General features: G+C 44.4%; 1 protein-coding gene across 3 annotated transcripts in view; it reads left to right on the top strand.

The window, feature by feature from the left end:
* The first annotated feature begins 526 nt into the window (after positions 1-526).
* KLHDC8A (kelch domain containing 8A) overlaps positions 527-19,465 on the top strand; it is a 32,430-nt gene continuing 13,491 nt past the window's right edge. For 2 of the 3 annotated variants that reach the window (XR_011358819.1, XM_069945261.1), the window contains exons 1-2: positions 527-648; positions 18,554-18,980. Coding sequence is in view for 2 of the 3 variants with exons in the window: in XM_069945261.1 (XP_069801362.1) it covers positions 18,605-18,980 (376 nt within the window). In the remaining variant the exon portion in view is untranslated. Of the gene's footprint in view, positions 649-16,776; positions 16,833-18,553; positions 18,981-19,465 lie in introns of those variants that run through there. The other variant, XM_069945262.1, reaches the window with a different exon arrangement.

Genomic DNA, 19,465 nt, shown 5'->3' with positions numbered 1-19,465 from the left:
CACAGCAATATGATAAAAATGGAGCTGGGCACTTGCAGTTTTCAGGGCCTACTTCAGTCAGTGGTTTTTAAGCCCCTGCAGTTCTCCAAGTCCCAGTACAATGTGTTTTGAATCCACTTCAGGCTTTGTCTTAAAAAAAAAAAAATTATAAAAAACTCCCTCCAAAGCTGCAGTGCTTCTACCCGCCCCTTCCACTTTATAGGTCACATGATCCAACCCCCTCAATCCATAGAAAACATGGGAATCCATACTATTGATGAAAGTTTCCCCTGAGGCAATCCTTCTGTTATAAGTTATATTATCAATTGTCCGTCATTCCCTCTATCGGCGGCATAAATCAGGCTCGGGATTGACTATCCATTTGCTGATGCATTTCCCTTCTCTCCAGGCATTTTTTTCCTGTCTGAAGCGTTCTTCAATCACAGCTTCTGTCATTCCCTAAGGGCTGCGAGGAGGGGGGGGGGGGGGAGCATAGACTTCACAACATTGTATGCATGTGAGGGATAAGAGGACTGGCAGGAAGCATGCTGAGGGGGAGAGAAGGCATGTTTGCTTCCAGAGGGGAAGAGCACACGCTCTGAGGAAGCCGCTGCATTTGGACTTTCTCACAATCAAACTTGCGGGGAACCGATCATACTGGAGGACACGGTGAGTAAACTGGATTCTATATATATATTAACCCTTACTGGTCCCAGTTCTCAACATTTCACCAAGCTGTGCCTTTATTTACGATGCCAATCTGCCAAGGCATCCCCGGAATCATGCTTCACGTTGTAGGCTGCCGGCTCCGTCACCTTCCATGTCATGGATACAAACCCGTAACCATTTCATTAGCAGGCGATTTAATTTCAGCGTTTGGAACCAGCCGAACGCTCTTCAGGCTCGAAGCTAGATGACGGATCTCCGATATGTGGGGCAAAACGTCGCTGGATTTCTCGAAAAGCCATGCTGCTTAATGTAGGGATGACATAACGCTAGTTATACAGATCCCAAGGAATCCTACATTACCCATTCTATCCGGAGTTTTACAGACCGGCACGCTGTAATGTTATAATGACTATTTTCCCGGGGGGAAAAAAACACTATAATTTTTGCACACATCTAATTTGCAATTGTCTATAGAAAGATTTCTCCAAATAGGTGGTTAGGGAGAAAGCCGTAATGAAATCTAGACAGCAGGCGATCCTGAATAAAGAGCCGGGATTAGGCATGGTCGGTAGGATGAAAGCAGATTAGAGGAGCCCAAGCTGTTCTTGGCATCACTATCTCCGTACCACTGAATGCCATTAACACCTACCTGTGCCGGCGGTGACATGTCCCTGAACCCTTCCTTTATTATAGGAGCTGGTTGTCACTTTCTAAAAGGATTCGCTATGGAATTTTCTAGTTCAGTCTATAGACATGGAGTGAAAAAAAAATCTCACGTCTGAGGATACAATGGAAGCAACAGGGGGAACTTCAGAGATATAATGAGAAGAGTCTCTTTACGCTTCTGCGAGCTCTGGATCGCCCCGATGTAATGATGTTTGTGCATGGTTCACTTTAACCTTATTTGCACTCCGCTATTTGGCAGGTTTCTCATTTACAGAATGCTATTGAAGTACATAGGGGGCACATATCAAGGGTGCCTTTTTTTTTTTTTAATTTCACAACCTCCACCCAGCATTCACACAGCTGGATTTACCAAGCGGCGCATGAAAAGAACAATCAAGTGAGGCTTTGATACATAGGATTTGTATGGGTGTTATCTGTTATGAAAAATAACTTTTGACATCATCAGGCATACAAAAGTAAAAAAAAAAAAATTGTATGCTTTTGGACTTTAGCTATTCGGTGTGCAGTCTTCCTCCTACATGTACTATTGGACTTCCTACATTTGTTGTTATGTCATCAGGCATATAAAAAGTTATTGATCACCCCATGTCTAACTGTTGAGACCCACTGTGATCAGGAGATGTAGCCAGGGAGAGGGTGCGGCACTCTTGAATCCAATCCCCGGCTATATCTCCATAACGACTGACTCCGACAATGTAAGTCTATGACACTATGTTGTTGGACTCAGTGAAGTGGATTGCGATACTACCGTACTCTCTCCTCGGATATATCTCCTTAGAACCGCTGTGATCGAAAACTTAAGACATGTCTGATGACAAAAGCAAAGAACAAAGGAACGTGGACCAAACAGGCTCAAAGACAGTTGTATGTGCATGCATGATGGTAGGCCTACAATCCCGATACGGACATGGAATAGACTTGAAGAATAGCAGAGTACAACCGCATACACAGTAAGTTTAAATCCAATATTTACATGATCTGGTACAAAGCTGCAACATTTTGATCATGAAGGCCTTGATAGAGACCTCCATGGTTGAAACATTGAAGCTTTAGGCTATGTTCACATGGCATATGAGACTGGCCGTTCTGTGAGCCTGAAAAGATCTTTCCGGCCGCAGTGTTCTGATGCTGGCGCATTAGCGCGCGCCCGCATCAAAACTCTCATAGCACACAGTTAAGCAATCGTCCGGAGCCGCTCGCTTCATTGTGTGAACTGACAGTTCTTTGCGGCGCCGCATGGGATCCCGGCCGGAGTGTATACTATGTGTATACGCTCCAGCCGGGATTCCATAGAAGACTAGGCAGTGTTCCACACCATACAAAGTACGGCCGTTGTTGCCGATGGGCTTATAACGGATCATGTAAATAGATATCGGATTTGAATTTTTTACGGATGCTGTTGGGGACTTTCATCACAGTGACTCTTTAAGGCGAATGTACCATCAGGTCCATTGCTGCTTTTTTAAAAATTTTACTCAATTCGTGCCGGCATAGGGATGCCGCGGTTCTTTTTTTGAATTGCCACCTGATTCTGGCACTGGGCGACAATCTATTCCCAAGCACCGACCCGTCCTGGAGCACTGGGGCCATGCCCGCCAGATCCCAGTGTGACAAAACCCCTTCCCCTCTGTGACATGGCTCTATTAGAGTTAATGGAGCTGCATCACAGACGGAAGGGGATGTTGCCACACTGGGATCTGGTGGGCATGCCTCCAGTGCACCAGGTCGGGCCGGGCCGGTGTTCGGGAAAATAGGTGATCTTGTTACAGCACCTAGCACCCTCTGCAGCCTCCCCATTGCTTCTTCCTGGGCGCCCTCCCTTGCTCTGTTGGTACATCAGTATGTGATGTCTAGATTGGCTGCTCAGTGTATTATGTAAAGTTTCACTTCTGAAGGTAAGGTCACCCCAAGGACTGTCTTGGACACAGGGCTACTGTGCCTTTAGGCATTCTGACCCTCATCTTACCCTACTCTTTGCACTTTCCTGCATGTTTTTAACACAACTATAAACTAGTGGCATCAGGATGAATCTATACTGCAGAATGGACACAGAGAGCAGTGGAGCCTCTTCCATTAACCCCTTTATGTCAGCCATACAACTATATACCTTACCACTGCCGATGCCCCGTACAGTAGGAATGTATATAAATGTTTCTGACATGAAGGGCTCTTAATGCGTGTGGGGCTGCTTCAGTGTGATCAACCTGCGCTCTATAGCGAGTTTAAGGGAGTCAGTGACAGGAGAAGTACCTGTCACTGACTGACTGATCGGAACCAATCACTTTCCCTTCTCCACTAAAAGTTTCCATTCCCCTTTCCCATTATACAAATAAAATTATGTAAAAAACAAACAAAACATATTTAGTATAATAGGAGTTGTCCGATCTATTAACAATATTGTTCCTGCTTGGTAAATGGTGTAAATGAAATAAGGGGGGGGTAAAAACACCAGGATTTATGATTTTTTTTTATATTATATCAGAAAACAAATTATAAAAAATATCAAAAAAATTCCATTTACACTAATATGAAACCAATAAAAACTATATATTATGGCCTCCAACCAGCCCCATAGGTGGGGAAATAAAAGCCTTATGGCTCTTAGAGTCGGGGAGGAACACTGCTATAGTGTGACCTGGACATCCGGGCATCAATGACCCTTGGTCATGAAGGGGTTAATCTGAACTTATTTCTAGTAGACATATACATCCGAGGCCTAGTCTTTGGATTCAGGTGCAGTTTAAGCTTTGTTTGTGCCACACAATATTTTACCTAATGATCATCTATTCCATAATGAATTATTCATCACTGAAGAGTCGACTTGTTTCTGCCCCATAAATTCGATACTGATTGAAATACGTTTATAGAACACGTCGATCTCTGTTGAGTAAATGATGAACCATTTACACGGTGCTTAAACTGGGACATATAGAAATAGGCCAAGTCGTGGCTCCTACTGTTCTTATTCTGTCATCTGCTTTAGTGATCTTCCATGGCGCACTAACTCTATGTCATCTCTGATTAGATGCATGAGTAACTTCCCTGTTCCCCTGCTCCCCCTACTGTTGTCTCCAGTTCAGGTGCGGTTTGCAATTAAGCTCCATTTACTTCAATGGAACTGAGTTTCAAAACCCCACCCAATCTGGAGACAACAGTAGGGGGAAAGTGGCCATGTTTTTGTAGCGCTGGATAACCCCTTTAAGTCCCACTGAGTCCAAAAGTTATCTTGACCTTCTTTAGAATGTAGCCACCTTGAAGGGCTTCTAATCTGCTGGGTATAGGTGGAATGAATGTAGTAGTGACAGGGAAGCACTGTGGGGTTGGGGTCACGCATGGCATTTTGGTCAGTATTTCATCCTCAATTTGGTCGGTATTGTTAGCTAAAATTCACAATGGAAAATATATCGGAATGATTTGTATACTTATCTGTGTCTGGATCCACTTCTGATCCGGTATAAATTACAAAATTGAAGGAGAAGTCCGAGGTCGGCCTTTTTCCCCCAAAAGAGACAGTTAGGGTGGTATTACACGGAACGATTATCGTTCGAAAAATCGTTAAATCGTTCGGATTTGAACGATAATCATTTCGTGTAATAGCAAGCAACGATTAAACAACCAACGAGAAATCGTTGATCGTTTAATAGGATCCGGACCTATTTTTATCGTTTGATCGTTCGCACATCGTTCGGTGGAATAAGAATTCACAGCTAAGACGTAGGCAATAGCGACGACTAAACGACCGCAAGAACGATCAGAAATAACGATCATCGTTTCGTGTACTTGGGCGAACGATTTCGGGTCGTTTGCCTTAGCGGTCGTTTAAGATCGTTTATCATTAATCGTTAGTCGTCGGAAAATTGCTTGGTGTAATAGTACCCTTAGGGCCCTATTCCACTGGACGATTATCGTTTGCATAATCGTTAACGATTAACGATCTCAAACGACCGATATTGCAAAAGACCTGAAAACGTTCACTTATTTCCATGGAACGATAATCGTTACTTCTGATTGTAATTGCGATAGTTTTTTTTTTCGCTATTTATTCGCTATTGCGTTCGTATCTATTGCAAACGACCAAACAACGTCTTATTCAATGCGAACGATTTGCATTTTGCGAACGAGCAACGATAAAAATAGGTCCAGGTCTTTTAAAGCGATCAACGATTTCTCGTTCGGTCGTTAATCGTTACCTGCATTTCAACCGAACGATTATCGTTTAGATTCGAACAATTTAACGATAATCTAAACGATAATCGTTCAGTGGAATAGGGCCCGTAGGAGGTGGCTGAACATAACAACGTGCACCTGCCTCTCCGGCTCAGTGGAAGGGGGGACAGCGGACCCCAGCGCTGGAGCCGGGAGGTAGGTACATGTTGTTATGTTCAGTCTCCTCCTCTCCGGCTTTTTTTTTTTTTTTTAAAGCCAGATGCCGGACTTCCCTTCTAAGACCAAATAGTAACCAAAACAGTACGTCTGAATGGGGCCTGGATGTGGCTGGGTACAGGGACGTTACACTATGTAACACAATTGTTGGTCGCGGGTTCTCTTCTATTTCAGCTGCTCATGTATAAACTTGATAAAATGGACGGAGGTTCATCCCTAATAATCTCCCATCACGTTCTCGTTATTCCGTCCTTGGTAACGGCAGCTCATTATGACCTGGTGAAAGCGCTCGCCTTGCTCCTCTTTGAATTTATCAAGATGGACATCAAGGATAAGGACTTTGAGTGACATCCTTCAGCCCATTGCAGCATAGTTCTTTATCAGAGTCTTAACCATGTGTGCGTAGTTTTCAGCCTCGAGATGGAAGCCGTGAACCACAGCGACGAAACCGTTTCAAGCCGCCTTCTGCTTCTGCAGGGATTTTTTATTTCCTTGCAGTGCTCACAGGGGGAATGAGGTGCCCATGATTTGTCTTAATCCCCTACAGGCCACCATAGTATGCTTTGTAGGCCGCACATCTTAGCTGAGGCTTTCACTGAGTACTTAATAAATTGGCCGTAGACATAGCAAAATATGTCTGCAGGATGTGGGCAACCCCTGGATGCCATCTAAACTAACTTTAGCTGTATACACCAGTTCACTTATACTCAGCAGAACATCAAATGAATCAGTTAGTTTAAAGGTAACTGAATTTTAGGGCCGGTGTCATCACAGGGCTTTCCTGGGCAAGTGCCTGGACCCCAGCGCCTCCAGGGCCCAGAGAGGGAGAGGGGCCCGGTGTTCTGATGTTCAGCCTGCTCACTGTAGTGCGGGGTGACCGGGCTGAACATCAAGAGACAGATAAAAAAGAAGGACCTGCCAGGATCCTAGAGAGAGAGGGAGGGTGAAGGACCTGATCACATGATCAGAAGGTCCTTAATACTACAGTGTGGAGAGCAGCCCACAGAGAGGAAGAGAGAGAAGACTGAGCTGTATGTCTGTCATTCAGTAGTGTGTGTGTGTGTGTGTGTGTGTGTGTGTGCCAGTCCCAGTGTAATGGTCGTGTTTGTTCCCCCCTACCTGCTCAGGGTCACACTGCACTGCGATCATCTCTGTTTCTCTCAGCATGCTTTTCCTTTGGCAGCTTCTCTTGCTCTGAGCTGACCTCCTGGAGGATTGGGCTCCCTCTAGTGGCAGGCATGCGCCTGTCCACCTGTATTTATAAGCTCAGCCCACAGGCATGTTCTCCTGAGGGTATATAGTCTCCACCTCCTTACCTCTTTGCTCAGTTATTGTTGTTTTTTAGTCAGCCACCATGTCTGTGCTCCTTGGCTATAAGCCGGATGGGAAGGCAATGGAAGTTGAGCGCCGGAGAGCAGAAAAGGTAGGACCTTTCCTGCACTCCAGATATTGCCTTTAAAGGGGTACTTCAGCAAAAAAAAATCTTTCGAATAAATTGGTGCCTGAAAGTGCCAGAGATTTGTAATTTACTTCCATTAAAAAATCTCAAGTCTTCCAGTACTTATCAGTTGCTGTTTGTCCTGCAGGAAGTGCTGTATTCTTTACTATCTGGAGAGCAGGAGAGGTTTTCTATGGGGATTTGCTTTTGCTCTGTTCCTGACATGGACAGAGATGGCAGCAGAGAGCACCAAGAATACACCACTTCCTGCAGAACATACAGCAGCTGATAAGTACTGAAGATATTTTAATAGAAATAAATTACAGATCTCTGGCACTTTCTGACACCAGTTGATTTGAAAGAAAATTTTGGACTGCCCCTTTAAGCAAACATCCACAGTGCAGACAGGAAAAGTAAATCTTTGAATATAATAGCCTGAAGCCACTATCTATAGGACTTCTGTATGTAACTGAGCTCTTGGTGATGCTGGGACGTCCCATAGAGAATGAATGGAGTGGTGGCCAAGTGTGCAAGCTGCCGCTCCATTCACTCAGGGAACTGACGTGTGATTGGTTGTGGTCCAGGTGGTTAAGCTCCCACTAATCAGCCAGTAATTCCCTATTCTGTGGATAAGGAATCTTGGGATAACCTCCATTTACATGTACCATATCACTGCAGCTGTCTCGCTGTAAATTCCGCTATAACACTGACCTCTACTAAAGTCTATGGCACGCCATACATGCAGCGGATTTTCATTCCACTGCAAGAATATAGGGTGCCATAGCCTTGTAAAAGTTAACTATTTAGCTCCTGAGACGTTAAGTACAATAAATAGATCATGCTTACCCATCCGCGCTCCCCCAGCGCACTCTGGGTTCCCTGCTCAGTGATTGGTTGAGCTGCCCGTCACTGAGCGGTGAACTAGGAGAAGTAAGCGGGAGTGCAAACAGGAGTGAAATAGTTGACTTTAACACTAAATGGAGAATTAAATGGAGTGCAATAGACTTTAATAGAAATAGGTATCGCAGCGAGAAACTCACAGTGTGAAATCCACTGAGATATGGTACATGGTTAAGACAAGCTAGACTTTTTCCAGCTAGACAATTTTTAGGGTGTCTTAAAAAGAAACATCTAACCCTGTCCAATCCCCACCCATAATCTAAGCTTGTGTGTAATAGGTTTCTATTACATGAATTGATCTGTTTGTCTGCAGCCCATCCTGACTCACACCCTGAAGCTTCTGAAAATCCTCACTGCCTGCTCCACTCTGTCTCCACTCCTGTCCTCCCCCTCCCTTCTGAGACAGAGGTCACATGGTCTCTTCTCTTCTGTTGCCAGGCAAGCTGTAACACCTCATCTGTAACCCCGCCCACCACTGGCATCATAAAGTGATCACCAGATCAAGGGCAAAAAAAAAGCCTCTTCTGAGTAGTATAGGGGAAAGGAGACACTGTTGTTTCACCTCTCTCTCTCTAATCTATCTATATATATAAATGAACAGATATATATAGACAGATAGAAAGATAGATTAGTAGACACAGTGGGTACTCAGCATTTGGCTCTGAGGTGCAATGCATGCTGGGAGATGTAGTTTTCTGGCTGGGTGACACAACGTAAAACTGGGATAATTTTTTAAAAGTTTGAATCTTGGGCTGGAAGCAGCGCAGACAAGTGGGAAAGATGTCAGACAATTGGAAGGGGACCGGTTAGTGCAACTGTATGCGTTTTGTGAATTTTCTTATTTTATGGGATTGCTGGAGTTCCCCTTTACACATCCAGACACATCCCGCCAAGCCATCCATGTAAAAGCCTCGGCATGCCCTGAACTCTAAGCTGATATTTTGTAATTACGCAGAATGGAAATTGTCACCGATTTATGAACATCTGAACATACCCCAAAGATTTAGAACACTTACAATGTATCCTGGGAAAACTCATTACATCAATAAAGGTCAAGATTATTAGTATAAGGAGCGCGGACGTCCGGGAGATGAACGGTACAGGCTTCATTCTTGTACAAATGACTTTGTAGGTATTAAGCAGAGGCCGGCATCATTAGTGCTTGTTTTCTAGGTCAGGTTATTTAGTGAATCTAGGTCCTGGTAGAAGAATCCGGCATCCGTAATTTTGATCTGGAGACCACATCACCAAAGGATACACATGACTAATGCATAGCAGCCCCCAGGCGCTTCAGGCAATGGGGACGTGACCTGGATTTGTCTCCCTTACGAGATCTGTTCCTCCTTCTCTACCCACCTCTAACCCCTTTACTGAGAAGAATACATAGATATTGTTCTGTTTTATTCTACACATTGTAAATCCACAATTACCCGGCAGCACAGAAACACGGCCGTCCTACAACTCCTGAATGTGCCGCTATAATAGCTATTATTATCTCCCCAGGTGAAATCAGGCCTAGTCGTAATATTTGTGTTTGTTCTCAGGCCCAGCTTCCCTTCGCTCCTGCTGTCCTTGTTGCACCGCGTGGCGACTTCACGTGGGCGTTAGTTGCTTGGTAACAAGAACTCATCAAGCTGAGTGTTAACGACTGAGTGTATCTGTGCCGTACTCACCGCGCCGTCATTAACCCCCTGTTACCTTCACTTTAAATCTGCATATCAATGGAGACGTGAAAAGCAGCCGTCCTCTACTTCTGCTTAGAGCAAGTCTGTATGTAAGACAACATGTACGCTGAAAGACCCCAACTAATGCACTGAAACATTTTAATGATAAAATTAGTTACATAGTTGATAGAGTTATAAAAAGGCAACAGTTAAAGGGGTATTCCGATTAGGTAAATTATATGTTAAATCATCCCCCCCTTCTGGAGACCAACAATTCATTAAATACATGTCTTTACCTTTTTTGTCTACTTCCCTCAGTTCTGAGCTGCTGTTTTCTGCTAAAGACATAGAAAACTGTGTTTAGCTGTTAAGTCCGTCTCTGTTCTCAGCCCCCTCCTTTCCATTCTCTTCCAAGTCGCCTGATGTAAAAAAGTCCCTGTTGGCAACTTGAGTTTATCAGCAACTTGACCTTAGATTAACCCCCCCCCAGAATTACAAAGAAGCTACAAAGTTGCAGATAAAGCCAGCCAGGGACTTGTTTACATCAGCTGTCTTGGAAGGGAGGGGGAGATGGAGAGAAAAGCTCAAACACGTTTTTTTGTGTCTTCAGCAGAAAGCAGCAGCTCAGCACTGGGGAAAGAAGACTGAATAGATAATAAGTCTGGAAGGAATAATTAGTCTCCAGGAAGGGGGATGACTCAACATATATTTAACCTAAACCACAATTTAGTTTAATTTAAGAAAATGAATAACTAAATCATAGTATATTTAATTATAAAAAATCAATTTTAGCCTCTTAGTGAATCCAGCTGGCCGGGGGCCCGAACCTGTGCCCAGCGTACTAAGATTTGGTTCATGATTTATGCCTCCTCCCCTCCTTGTCATGCCGCCCCAAGCTCCCCCAGTCCGCCCATTGGGGCGAGAGGCGAATACGGGAGGCGTACGCAAGGGAGAAGGGGCAAATCTGCACCTTCTCCCTGGCGTACGCCTTGGGCGGATCCTTCATAAATGTCCCCCATAGACTTCCATTGATAGACTTAGGAGATACGGTTGGGGGAGCAAATGGCACGGCTGCCTATATCTCTATGTCAGCACTGAGGCCCACTGTGATCAATAACTTTTGACATGCCTGATGACATGTACAAAGTTAAAGAGAACCTGTCAAGAAAAAAAACTTTTGATATGTCAAAGGTCAAAATCATTTGGGGTCTCAGTGCTGAGATCCCCTCCGATCATGACTTATGGAAGAGTAAAGACTTGTAATGGAGCTCTTCTCCTGCAACAAGACTGATGTGTACTGCTGTCGGCTTCAGATTTTACCCTTTCACATGTCTTCAAAAACATAAATTCTTTTAAAAATAGTGCAACATTTGTAAACTTTATTTTCTATATGTAGAAATACCACAAATACCACTTAATTGCTTATATGGACGCCCTTGTTACAAAAAACTTTTCCCATGTCATCAGACATGTCAAAACTTCTTGATCACAGCGGGTGTCAGCAGTTATAAATGGGCCACAGTCCATCAAGTTCAAGCAGAAAATTGCCCCATTTAGAAAATTAAAAATGAAATCATAGGATATTTAAAAATAAAAAGCAATTAATGCTTTGCTATTTAAAGAGTAGCTGTTGTGAAAAAGAACATTTGACATGTCTGATGACATGTCAAAAGTAATTGATCACAGCAGATCTTGACACCCGCTGTGATCAGGAAATATAGCCGAGGAGAAGACATGGCCAATTCCGTCAATGTAAGTCTAAGGGACTACATTGATGGAATTAGCGGTGAGCCGCTGACATGATCTCTCCCCAGTTATACCTCCTGATCACAGCGGGTGTCAGCAGTCTAAGGGACTACATTGATGGAATTAGCGGTGGGCCGCTGACATGATCTCTCCCCAGTTATACCTCCTGATCACAGCGGGTGTCAGCAGTCTAAGGGACTACATTGATGGAATTAGCGGTGGGCCGCTGACATGATCTCTCCCCAGTTATACCTCCTGATCACAGCGGGTGTCAGCAGTGAGACCCGCTGTGATCAATTACTTTTTAAAATTAATTTGTACTGACAGGTATGCATTCATTTTAATTTTTTTATTCTATATGGACTACCGCTCTCACTGCACCAATCTGCCCCTACCCTTCTCAGTGAAATGTCCTCATACAATCCCCAGTCTTCCAGTACTTATCATCTGCTGTATACCCTGCAGGAAGTGGTGTATTCTTTTCAGTCTGACACAGTCTGCCCCCTCTGTCCATGTCAGGAACTGTCCAGAGCGGGAGGGGTTTTCTATGGGGATTTGCTGCAGCTCTGGACAGTTCCTGACATGGACAGAGGTGGCAGCAGAGAGCACTGTGTCAGACTGGAAAGAATACACCCCTTCCTGCAGGACATACTGCAGCTGATAAGTACTAGAAGACTAGAGGTTTTTAAAAAAAAGTAAATTACAAATCTATATAACTTTCTGACACCACTTGATTTGAAAACAAAAAGCATTTTTCGCTGGAGTACCCCTTTAAAATTAAAATTAATAATTTATTAATTTTATATAGTTTCGTACCATATGGTCATATAAAATAGAGATATTAGTTATTTCTTAGACAGAAACCCTTTTACTGCAGTATTTTGTCGTGGGCATATGATCATCAGGGTGCCTGTCAGCAGCTGTGACCCCTGAGCGGCAGATGTGACCCCCCCCCCCCATCACTGCTGAGCAGGTGCTGTGGTGGAAACTACTTACATGCCCATAGAGGTGGGTGCAGCTCCAGCACAGCAGAGAGAATGGGGAATCCTTCATTAGGGAAACCAGCTGTCCACCTCAGCAGTCTCCGGCATTACCAGAATGTGGGGGGGGTCTTTGGAGGATACAGATACGCACCATCACTCTGTGTAGTACAGGAGCAGGGAGTCCGGCTGTAAACCTGAGACCCTCCTCCATACATTCTGGGGCGCCCTATGCCAACAGGTGAAGAGCAGGGACCCCAGTTCTGTCCGGACTCCCCACTCCTGTACTGTACAGCTGCACTGGTGACCAACACGGAGCAGGGGAGAGGGAGGATCGGCCTCCGCACTGGAGATGAGGGAGGCTGAGTGGGATTTTTATTTCCTATTTTATTTACCTAAAGGGGTCTTTACCTAATTCGGGGGAGGGGGGGGGGATTATGTATCTACAGGGTCCGCTACCTAATAGGGGCTTCTACCTAATGGGGGATTACCTATCTACAGGGGCCTCTACCTAATAGGCGGATTACCTATCTACAGGGGCCTCTACTTAATGGGGGACTTCTACCTAATGAGGGGATTACCTATCTACAGGGTCTTCTACCTAATGGGGGGATTACCTATCTACAGGGGCCTCTACCTAGTGGGGGATTAGCTATCTATAGGGGCCTCTACCTAATGAGGGATTACCTATCTACAGGGGCCTCTACCTAATGAGGGATTACCTATCTACAGGGGCCTCTACCTAATGGGGGATTACCTATCTACAGGGGCCTCTACCTAATGGGGGCTTCTACCTAAAGGGGGGATTACCTATCTACAGGGGCCTCTACCTAATGGGGGCTTCTACCTAATGGGGGGATTACCTATCTACAGGGGCCTCTACCTAATAGGCGGATTACCTATCTACAGGGGCCTCTACTTAATGGGGGACTTCTACCTAATGAGGGGATTACCTATCTACAGGGTCTTCTACCTAATGGGGGGATTACCTATCTACAGGGGCCTCTACCTAGTGGGGGATTAGCTATCTATAGGGGCCTCTACCTAATGAGGGATTACCTATCTACAGGGGCCTCTACCTAATGAGGGATTACCTATCTACAGGGGCCTCTACCTAATGGGGGATTACCTATCTACAGGGGCCTCTACCTAATGGGGGCTTCTACCTAATGGGGGGATTACCTATCTACAGGGGCCTCTACCTAATGGGGGCTTCTACCTAATGGGGGGATTACCTATCTACAGGGGCCTCTACCTAATGGGGGCTTCTACCTAATGGGGGGATTACCTATCTACAGGGGCCTCTACCTAATGGGGGCTTCTACCTAATGGGGGGATTACCTATCTACAGGGGCCTCTACCTAATGGGGGCTTCTACCTAATGGGGGGATTACCTATCTACAGGGGCCTCTAGCTAATAGGGGGATTAGCTATATATAGGGGCCTCTACCTAATGAGGGATTACCTATCTACAGGGGCCTCTACCTAATGAGGGATTACCTATCTACAGGGGCCTCTACCTAATGGGGGATTACCTATCTACAGGGGCTTCTACCTAATACCTAGCTACTAGGGATATTTACCTAATGGGAGGGAGGAAATTATATACTAATAACCTTATGGGGGGGAGGGGAGATGCCTATCTACTAAGGACATTACCTTCCTACTGGGGCCATCTACCTAGTTAAGTGGGGGATATCTACCTACACACAATGCAGGGCACCAGGGAGGTGTTATATGGGACACTGTGATATATTTACATTTTTTCATGTTCTCACAAAGCTAAAATGTTTGTTGCCGATGGTTATTAGATTTTTTTTTCCTTAGTGGTTTCCTGCAGCTTTAAATATATTATTATTTTTTTTATAGACTAAAGCAGCAAGCTAAGCCTTTTGGGCCTGGTCTGATGGATGAGCTGTCCTGCCCGCTCAGTATGAGACGCTTCATAATTAACCACAAGAGTAATAAAAAAAATCTGACTTACAAAACATTGTAAGATATGAGTAGAATCATGGAGCTGTGTGTTGATATGATCGGGGAGGATTGTCAGGATGGCGTCATCCCTATGCTGGAATAGTACTACAGCACTTATCCGGCCCAGTTCAGGCAGAATAGAATTTTTTAGAGGAATTTTCAAAAGCATCTGTCAAAACAATGAATGCAGCATTGTGACTGCGGTGCATCCTCTCTGCATGAAGAATAGGATGTTCTAAAAGCCTTTGTAGATGGATTGAATTGGTATCAATTACTACAGCTCAGTGAAAGCGGCTTCAAAGATCTTTAGCTTCTCAATTCACTCTACCCATAAGCTTTAGCTGTAGCTTTCATTTTGTTTTCTTTCTTTCCTACGTTGGATATTTGTTATTTTGGAATCTAATCACCACCTATCTGTTTTTTTTTATTCACGATTGTCAACTTTTTTTCTGGACAATTTATCTAAAAATTACAGAGAGGTATACAGAAAGTTTATGAACAAACTGAAAAGACATAATTAAAGGGGAACTCCAACGATTACATAAATAATTAAAATGCACAAAAGATATATAGGTGAATCACTGATCCCCCACCAATTGTTTGACACCTTTCCCTCTTGTCTACGCCGCTCCTAGCCCCAGATTCACACTATTACAAAAGATGACAGTTTTACCACAAGGAACCTGGCCGGAAAACTACATCTCCCAGCATGTATTGTACCTCATGAGCAACTGCAGGTTATCTGCCCCTGTCTTGTAGTATCTGCCCATTACTGGCTTCATCTACTTCTGCTTAGCACAGCAAACACTATCTATCTGTCTGTCTGTCTTTCTATCCATTTATTTACCTACCTACATAAATAGAATAGAAAAAGAGATGAAACAACAGTGTCTCATTTCCCCTGTACTGCTCAGGAGAGGCGGTTGTTTCCCCGTCCTAGGTCGGGTGATCACTGTGTGATGTCAGTGGTGGCCGTGGTTACAGATGAGGCGTTACAGCTTGCCTGGCAAAAGAAGAGACAGAAATCATGTGACCTGTGTCTCAGAAGGGAGGGGGAGGACAGAGGAGTGGAGACAGAGTGGAGCAGGCAGTGAGGATTTTCAGCAGCATCAGGGTGTGAGTCAGGATGGGCTGCAGACAAACCGACCAATTCCTGTAATAGAAACCTATTACACACAAGCTTAGATTATGGGTGGGAATCAAACAGGGTAAATCTTTGTTACCCAGAGTTTCCCTTTAGGAATCACATACCCCCAATCCAACCATGTTATAATCTTCCAATGCATACACACTTCACACACTTTACAATACACACATAGGGGGGGGGATTTATCTAACATGGTGTAAAGTAGAATTGGCTCAGTTGCCCCTAGCAACCAATCAGATTCCACCTTTCATTTTCCAAAGAGTCTGTGAGGATTGAAAGATGGAATCTGATTGGTTGCTAGGGGCAACTGGGCCAGTTTCACTTTACACCATATTTGATAAATCTCCCCCATACACTTTACACACACGTCTCTGTTCACATCACAATTCTCACAGTAGAGTCTTCTACATTATTTAATACTACATAGAAAGGTCTCCATTGGACTGGCCTGCATCGGGTGAATGGAGCCCAATGAATATGTTTGGAGTATATGTCAGGAACCTTCAAACAAAGGAACTCGAGGAATGTCAGGAACTCAAAATTAAATGTAAATATAGTCGCATACATAAATACAGATTATATATATATATATATATATATTGACCTTTCATGCAGAGCGGCCACATCCCATGAGAGGGCCATGGTAAGACTGAAGACTACACTCCCCCCCCCCGACACACACACACACCCGCCCCCTTCTGTCTCTGCCGGCAGAGCTCTAGTCTGAATCAAGTTACAGCCGCCGGTAAGGACCTCTTGCTGCTGTAAAGGGAATCTTTCAACGCTCAGACCCAACTTGAGATGCTGACATTGTGATAGATGACAGTGCCCTAGTAGACATGATACCTTTGTGTTAGTAGTCTGTGAAGGAGATTCAGCACAATCTTTTCTTTCTTACAGGAAAGAAGTGTCAAAGAGGAGTTGTGGCTCAGTGTTTGTGCCGCGCTCTGGCACGCCTCGCCACTGCTTCCTCCTCCCACTTCTATTTGAATAATAATTCCAGCCTCCAGCATGCGCCATTGATGTCAACAGCCACGCATGTCCTGCATCTGCAACCTGCGCTGGCATGAAGCCACAACTCCTATTTGACTCTATTGGACCACTAGAACCACGGTATCATGTGTACTAAGTGACTGTATCACGTTATCAGCATCTCAGGTCAGGTCCGAGTGCTGACAGATTCCCTTTAAAGGTTCATAGGCAGGGAGGAGACAATCAGGACCCATCACCCTGATCCTGTGACCTGCTCTGCTGATTTACCTTGGGTAAGGCTAGGTTCACACTGCGTTTTCAGCATCCGTTTAACGGATCCGTTTTTTTTAACGTCCAGAAAAATAGGGTCAGCAACGTTTTTTGGTCTGTTTTGGTCCGCCAAAAAAAACGGATCCGTTTTTTTTATAATGGAAGTCAATGGAAAAACGGATGCACACAAATGAATCCGTTTTTTGCAATCCGTTTTTCATGCGTTTTTTTAAAAAAACGGATGCGTTAAACGGATGCTGAAAACGCAGTGTGAACCTAGCCTAAGTGTGTCATTTAAATATGAGCATTTAGTGGAAATTGTGGCGTTGATATTACAGGCCTAAAACCTGTTCATACTAGGATCACTTGGCGATCCTGGACTGATATTTAGCAAGACTTCTGATCTACTGCCACATTAAGAAGAAAAAGGAAAGACTAAAGTCATAGAATCCCTATGGTAATGATAATGGTACTAGATGGATCAAAGGGATACTAGTGCTCCTTAAAGCGACTCTGTATCCACAATCTGCCCGCCCCCCAAACCGCTAGCTGCTTTAATTCCGAGATCTGTCCTGGGGTCCTCTCGGCAGGTGATGCAGTTATTGTCCTAAAGAACAAATTTTAAACTTGCAGGCATGGCATGGCCTAGAGTGTCTGTGCCCTAGGCTTGCACCGCCTCTCCGTCCCTCCTCATCAGTAGGAACACCCCAAGCAGGATTTCTCCTATTCATCACTTGTCTAAACACTGCACATGTGCCTTAACAATCCAACACGTTTGCAGTGTTCAGACAAGTGATGAATAGGAGAAATCCTTCTAGGGGATTCCTAATGATGAGGGACAGAGAGGCGGTGCAGGCCTTTTTTTAGGACAATAACTGCATCACCTGCCAAATGCACCCAAGGACAGATCTTGGTTTAAAAGCAGCTATCCGAAGGTTCAAGTGGTTGGGGGGGGGGTCAGATTGTGGGTACAGAGTCGCTTTATAGAGAGTCTATCATAAAGACATGTGGAGACTTACAGGCTATTTCTGCTCCACTAGGAATTTTGGGAAGAAAGGATATGCAAAATAGCTCCCACTCTATGACTGACTTGAAGGGACACCGCTTTGCCTAAGTGGTGTAAGAGCTATTTCACATATCCAATGGTAAAAGGGAAAATATTCTCCTCAGATCCAGCACTGCCTTTAGGCTGCAGTAACAAGTCCTTAATCCAATGCAGATTTCATGCTGTAGATTTAATCAATATTAACAAATAAAATCCACCGCGTGAAATCTGCAGCATGGAAATCGGCCGGGGATTACATATGTGTGGCTGTAGCCTTAAGGTAAATGGCTTTCATCTCGCAGCTTGTCCGGATGGGGATTCTCTACCTCCTTTCACTGTGGACGTTAAATATTGAGTTTTTCAATGTTTTCAGATTTGGATGTTATGGGACGTATGAAAAGTGTGTTCAGCATATTCTAATGGGAAATGGAAGTGATCAGCAGAATTACTCTCAATTACGCAGCGTACATCTGCAGTGCATCTGCAGAAATGCTCATAATTTAGAATATGCAAACTGCGCTGCTCATAAACTCAGGACTGAATATCTTCTGCTTCAGCCAAACCTCATAGAACAACATAAACATAAACATGACGCAACTACAATGCATAATAAATCCAAAAAGCCATACAATATATAGTGGCTGTAGACAGGTACGAATACATCACCTTCTATTATCCTCTTCTTCTTTTGCATACAAGGAGCCAGCTGTTGAACGGACAGATGTATGTCTGCTGCTGCATTGATCCAACATGGAGGTACCACTTGCCAAAGACTTCCAGTGGCAATCCTTAGCACCGCTCTCCAGTCCACGAGTATACTGTTCATTGGTAGAAGCTGGAGGACAAATCTTCACTATTGGAGGATGTGATGATGCCGGAAACCCAATGAATACTTTTGAGGTGTTTTCGCCTGAGGCTAACCGTTGGACTAGCCTGGCACCCATGCCTTCTGCTAGAGCTGGAGTTGCGGTGGTTTCTTTGGGCAAGAGAATCATGGTGGTTGGTGGAGTGGGGGAAAACCAGACACCTCTGAAGGTAGTGGAGGTCTACAACATTGACGAGGGCAAGTGGAAGAAAAAGAGCTCTTTACGGGAGCCGGCCATGGGCATATCCATCACTGCTCGAGGTAACTATTATTGTACATTGTGGTCTAAGGCGGCGTTCACACATTCCATGATTACGATAGATAGGCTATTGAGCGAAATGCTAAACTCCCATCAGTACAGTAGCACAAAGAGTTAAACGGTTTCAGAATTCCCGGCATCACAATGATACATGATGCCAAAGGTTCCGCATTCTGATCCGCAAGGACCGTAATCATGGAACATGTGAATGCCCCCTAAGGCTAAAGTGGAACGAATATACAGTCATGGCCAAAAGTTTTGAGAATGACACAAATATTATATTTTTACATGATCTTCTGCCCTCTGGTTTTTATGTGTGTTTGTCAGATGTTTTAATCACATACAGAAATATTATTGCAATCATATTATGTTGACCCTTCTTCTCCAGGACCTCTGCAATTCTCCCTGGCATGCTCTCAATCAACTTCTGGACCAAATCCTGACTGATAGCCGTCCATTCTTGCACAATCAATGCTTGCATTTTGTC

The sequence above is a fragment of the Dendropsophus ebraccatus genome, chromosome 11 (assembly GCF_027789765.1).
Source record: "Dendropsophus ebraccatus isolate aDenEbr1 chromosome 11, aDenEbr1.pat, whole genome shotgun sequence".
NCBI lineage: Eukaryota > Metazoa > Chordata > Amphibia > Anura > Hylidae > Dendropsophus > Dendropsophus ebraccatus.
Note: the sequence above shows the minus strand (reverse complement) of the source record. Positions and strands in the feature narration are given on the sequence as shown.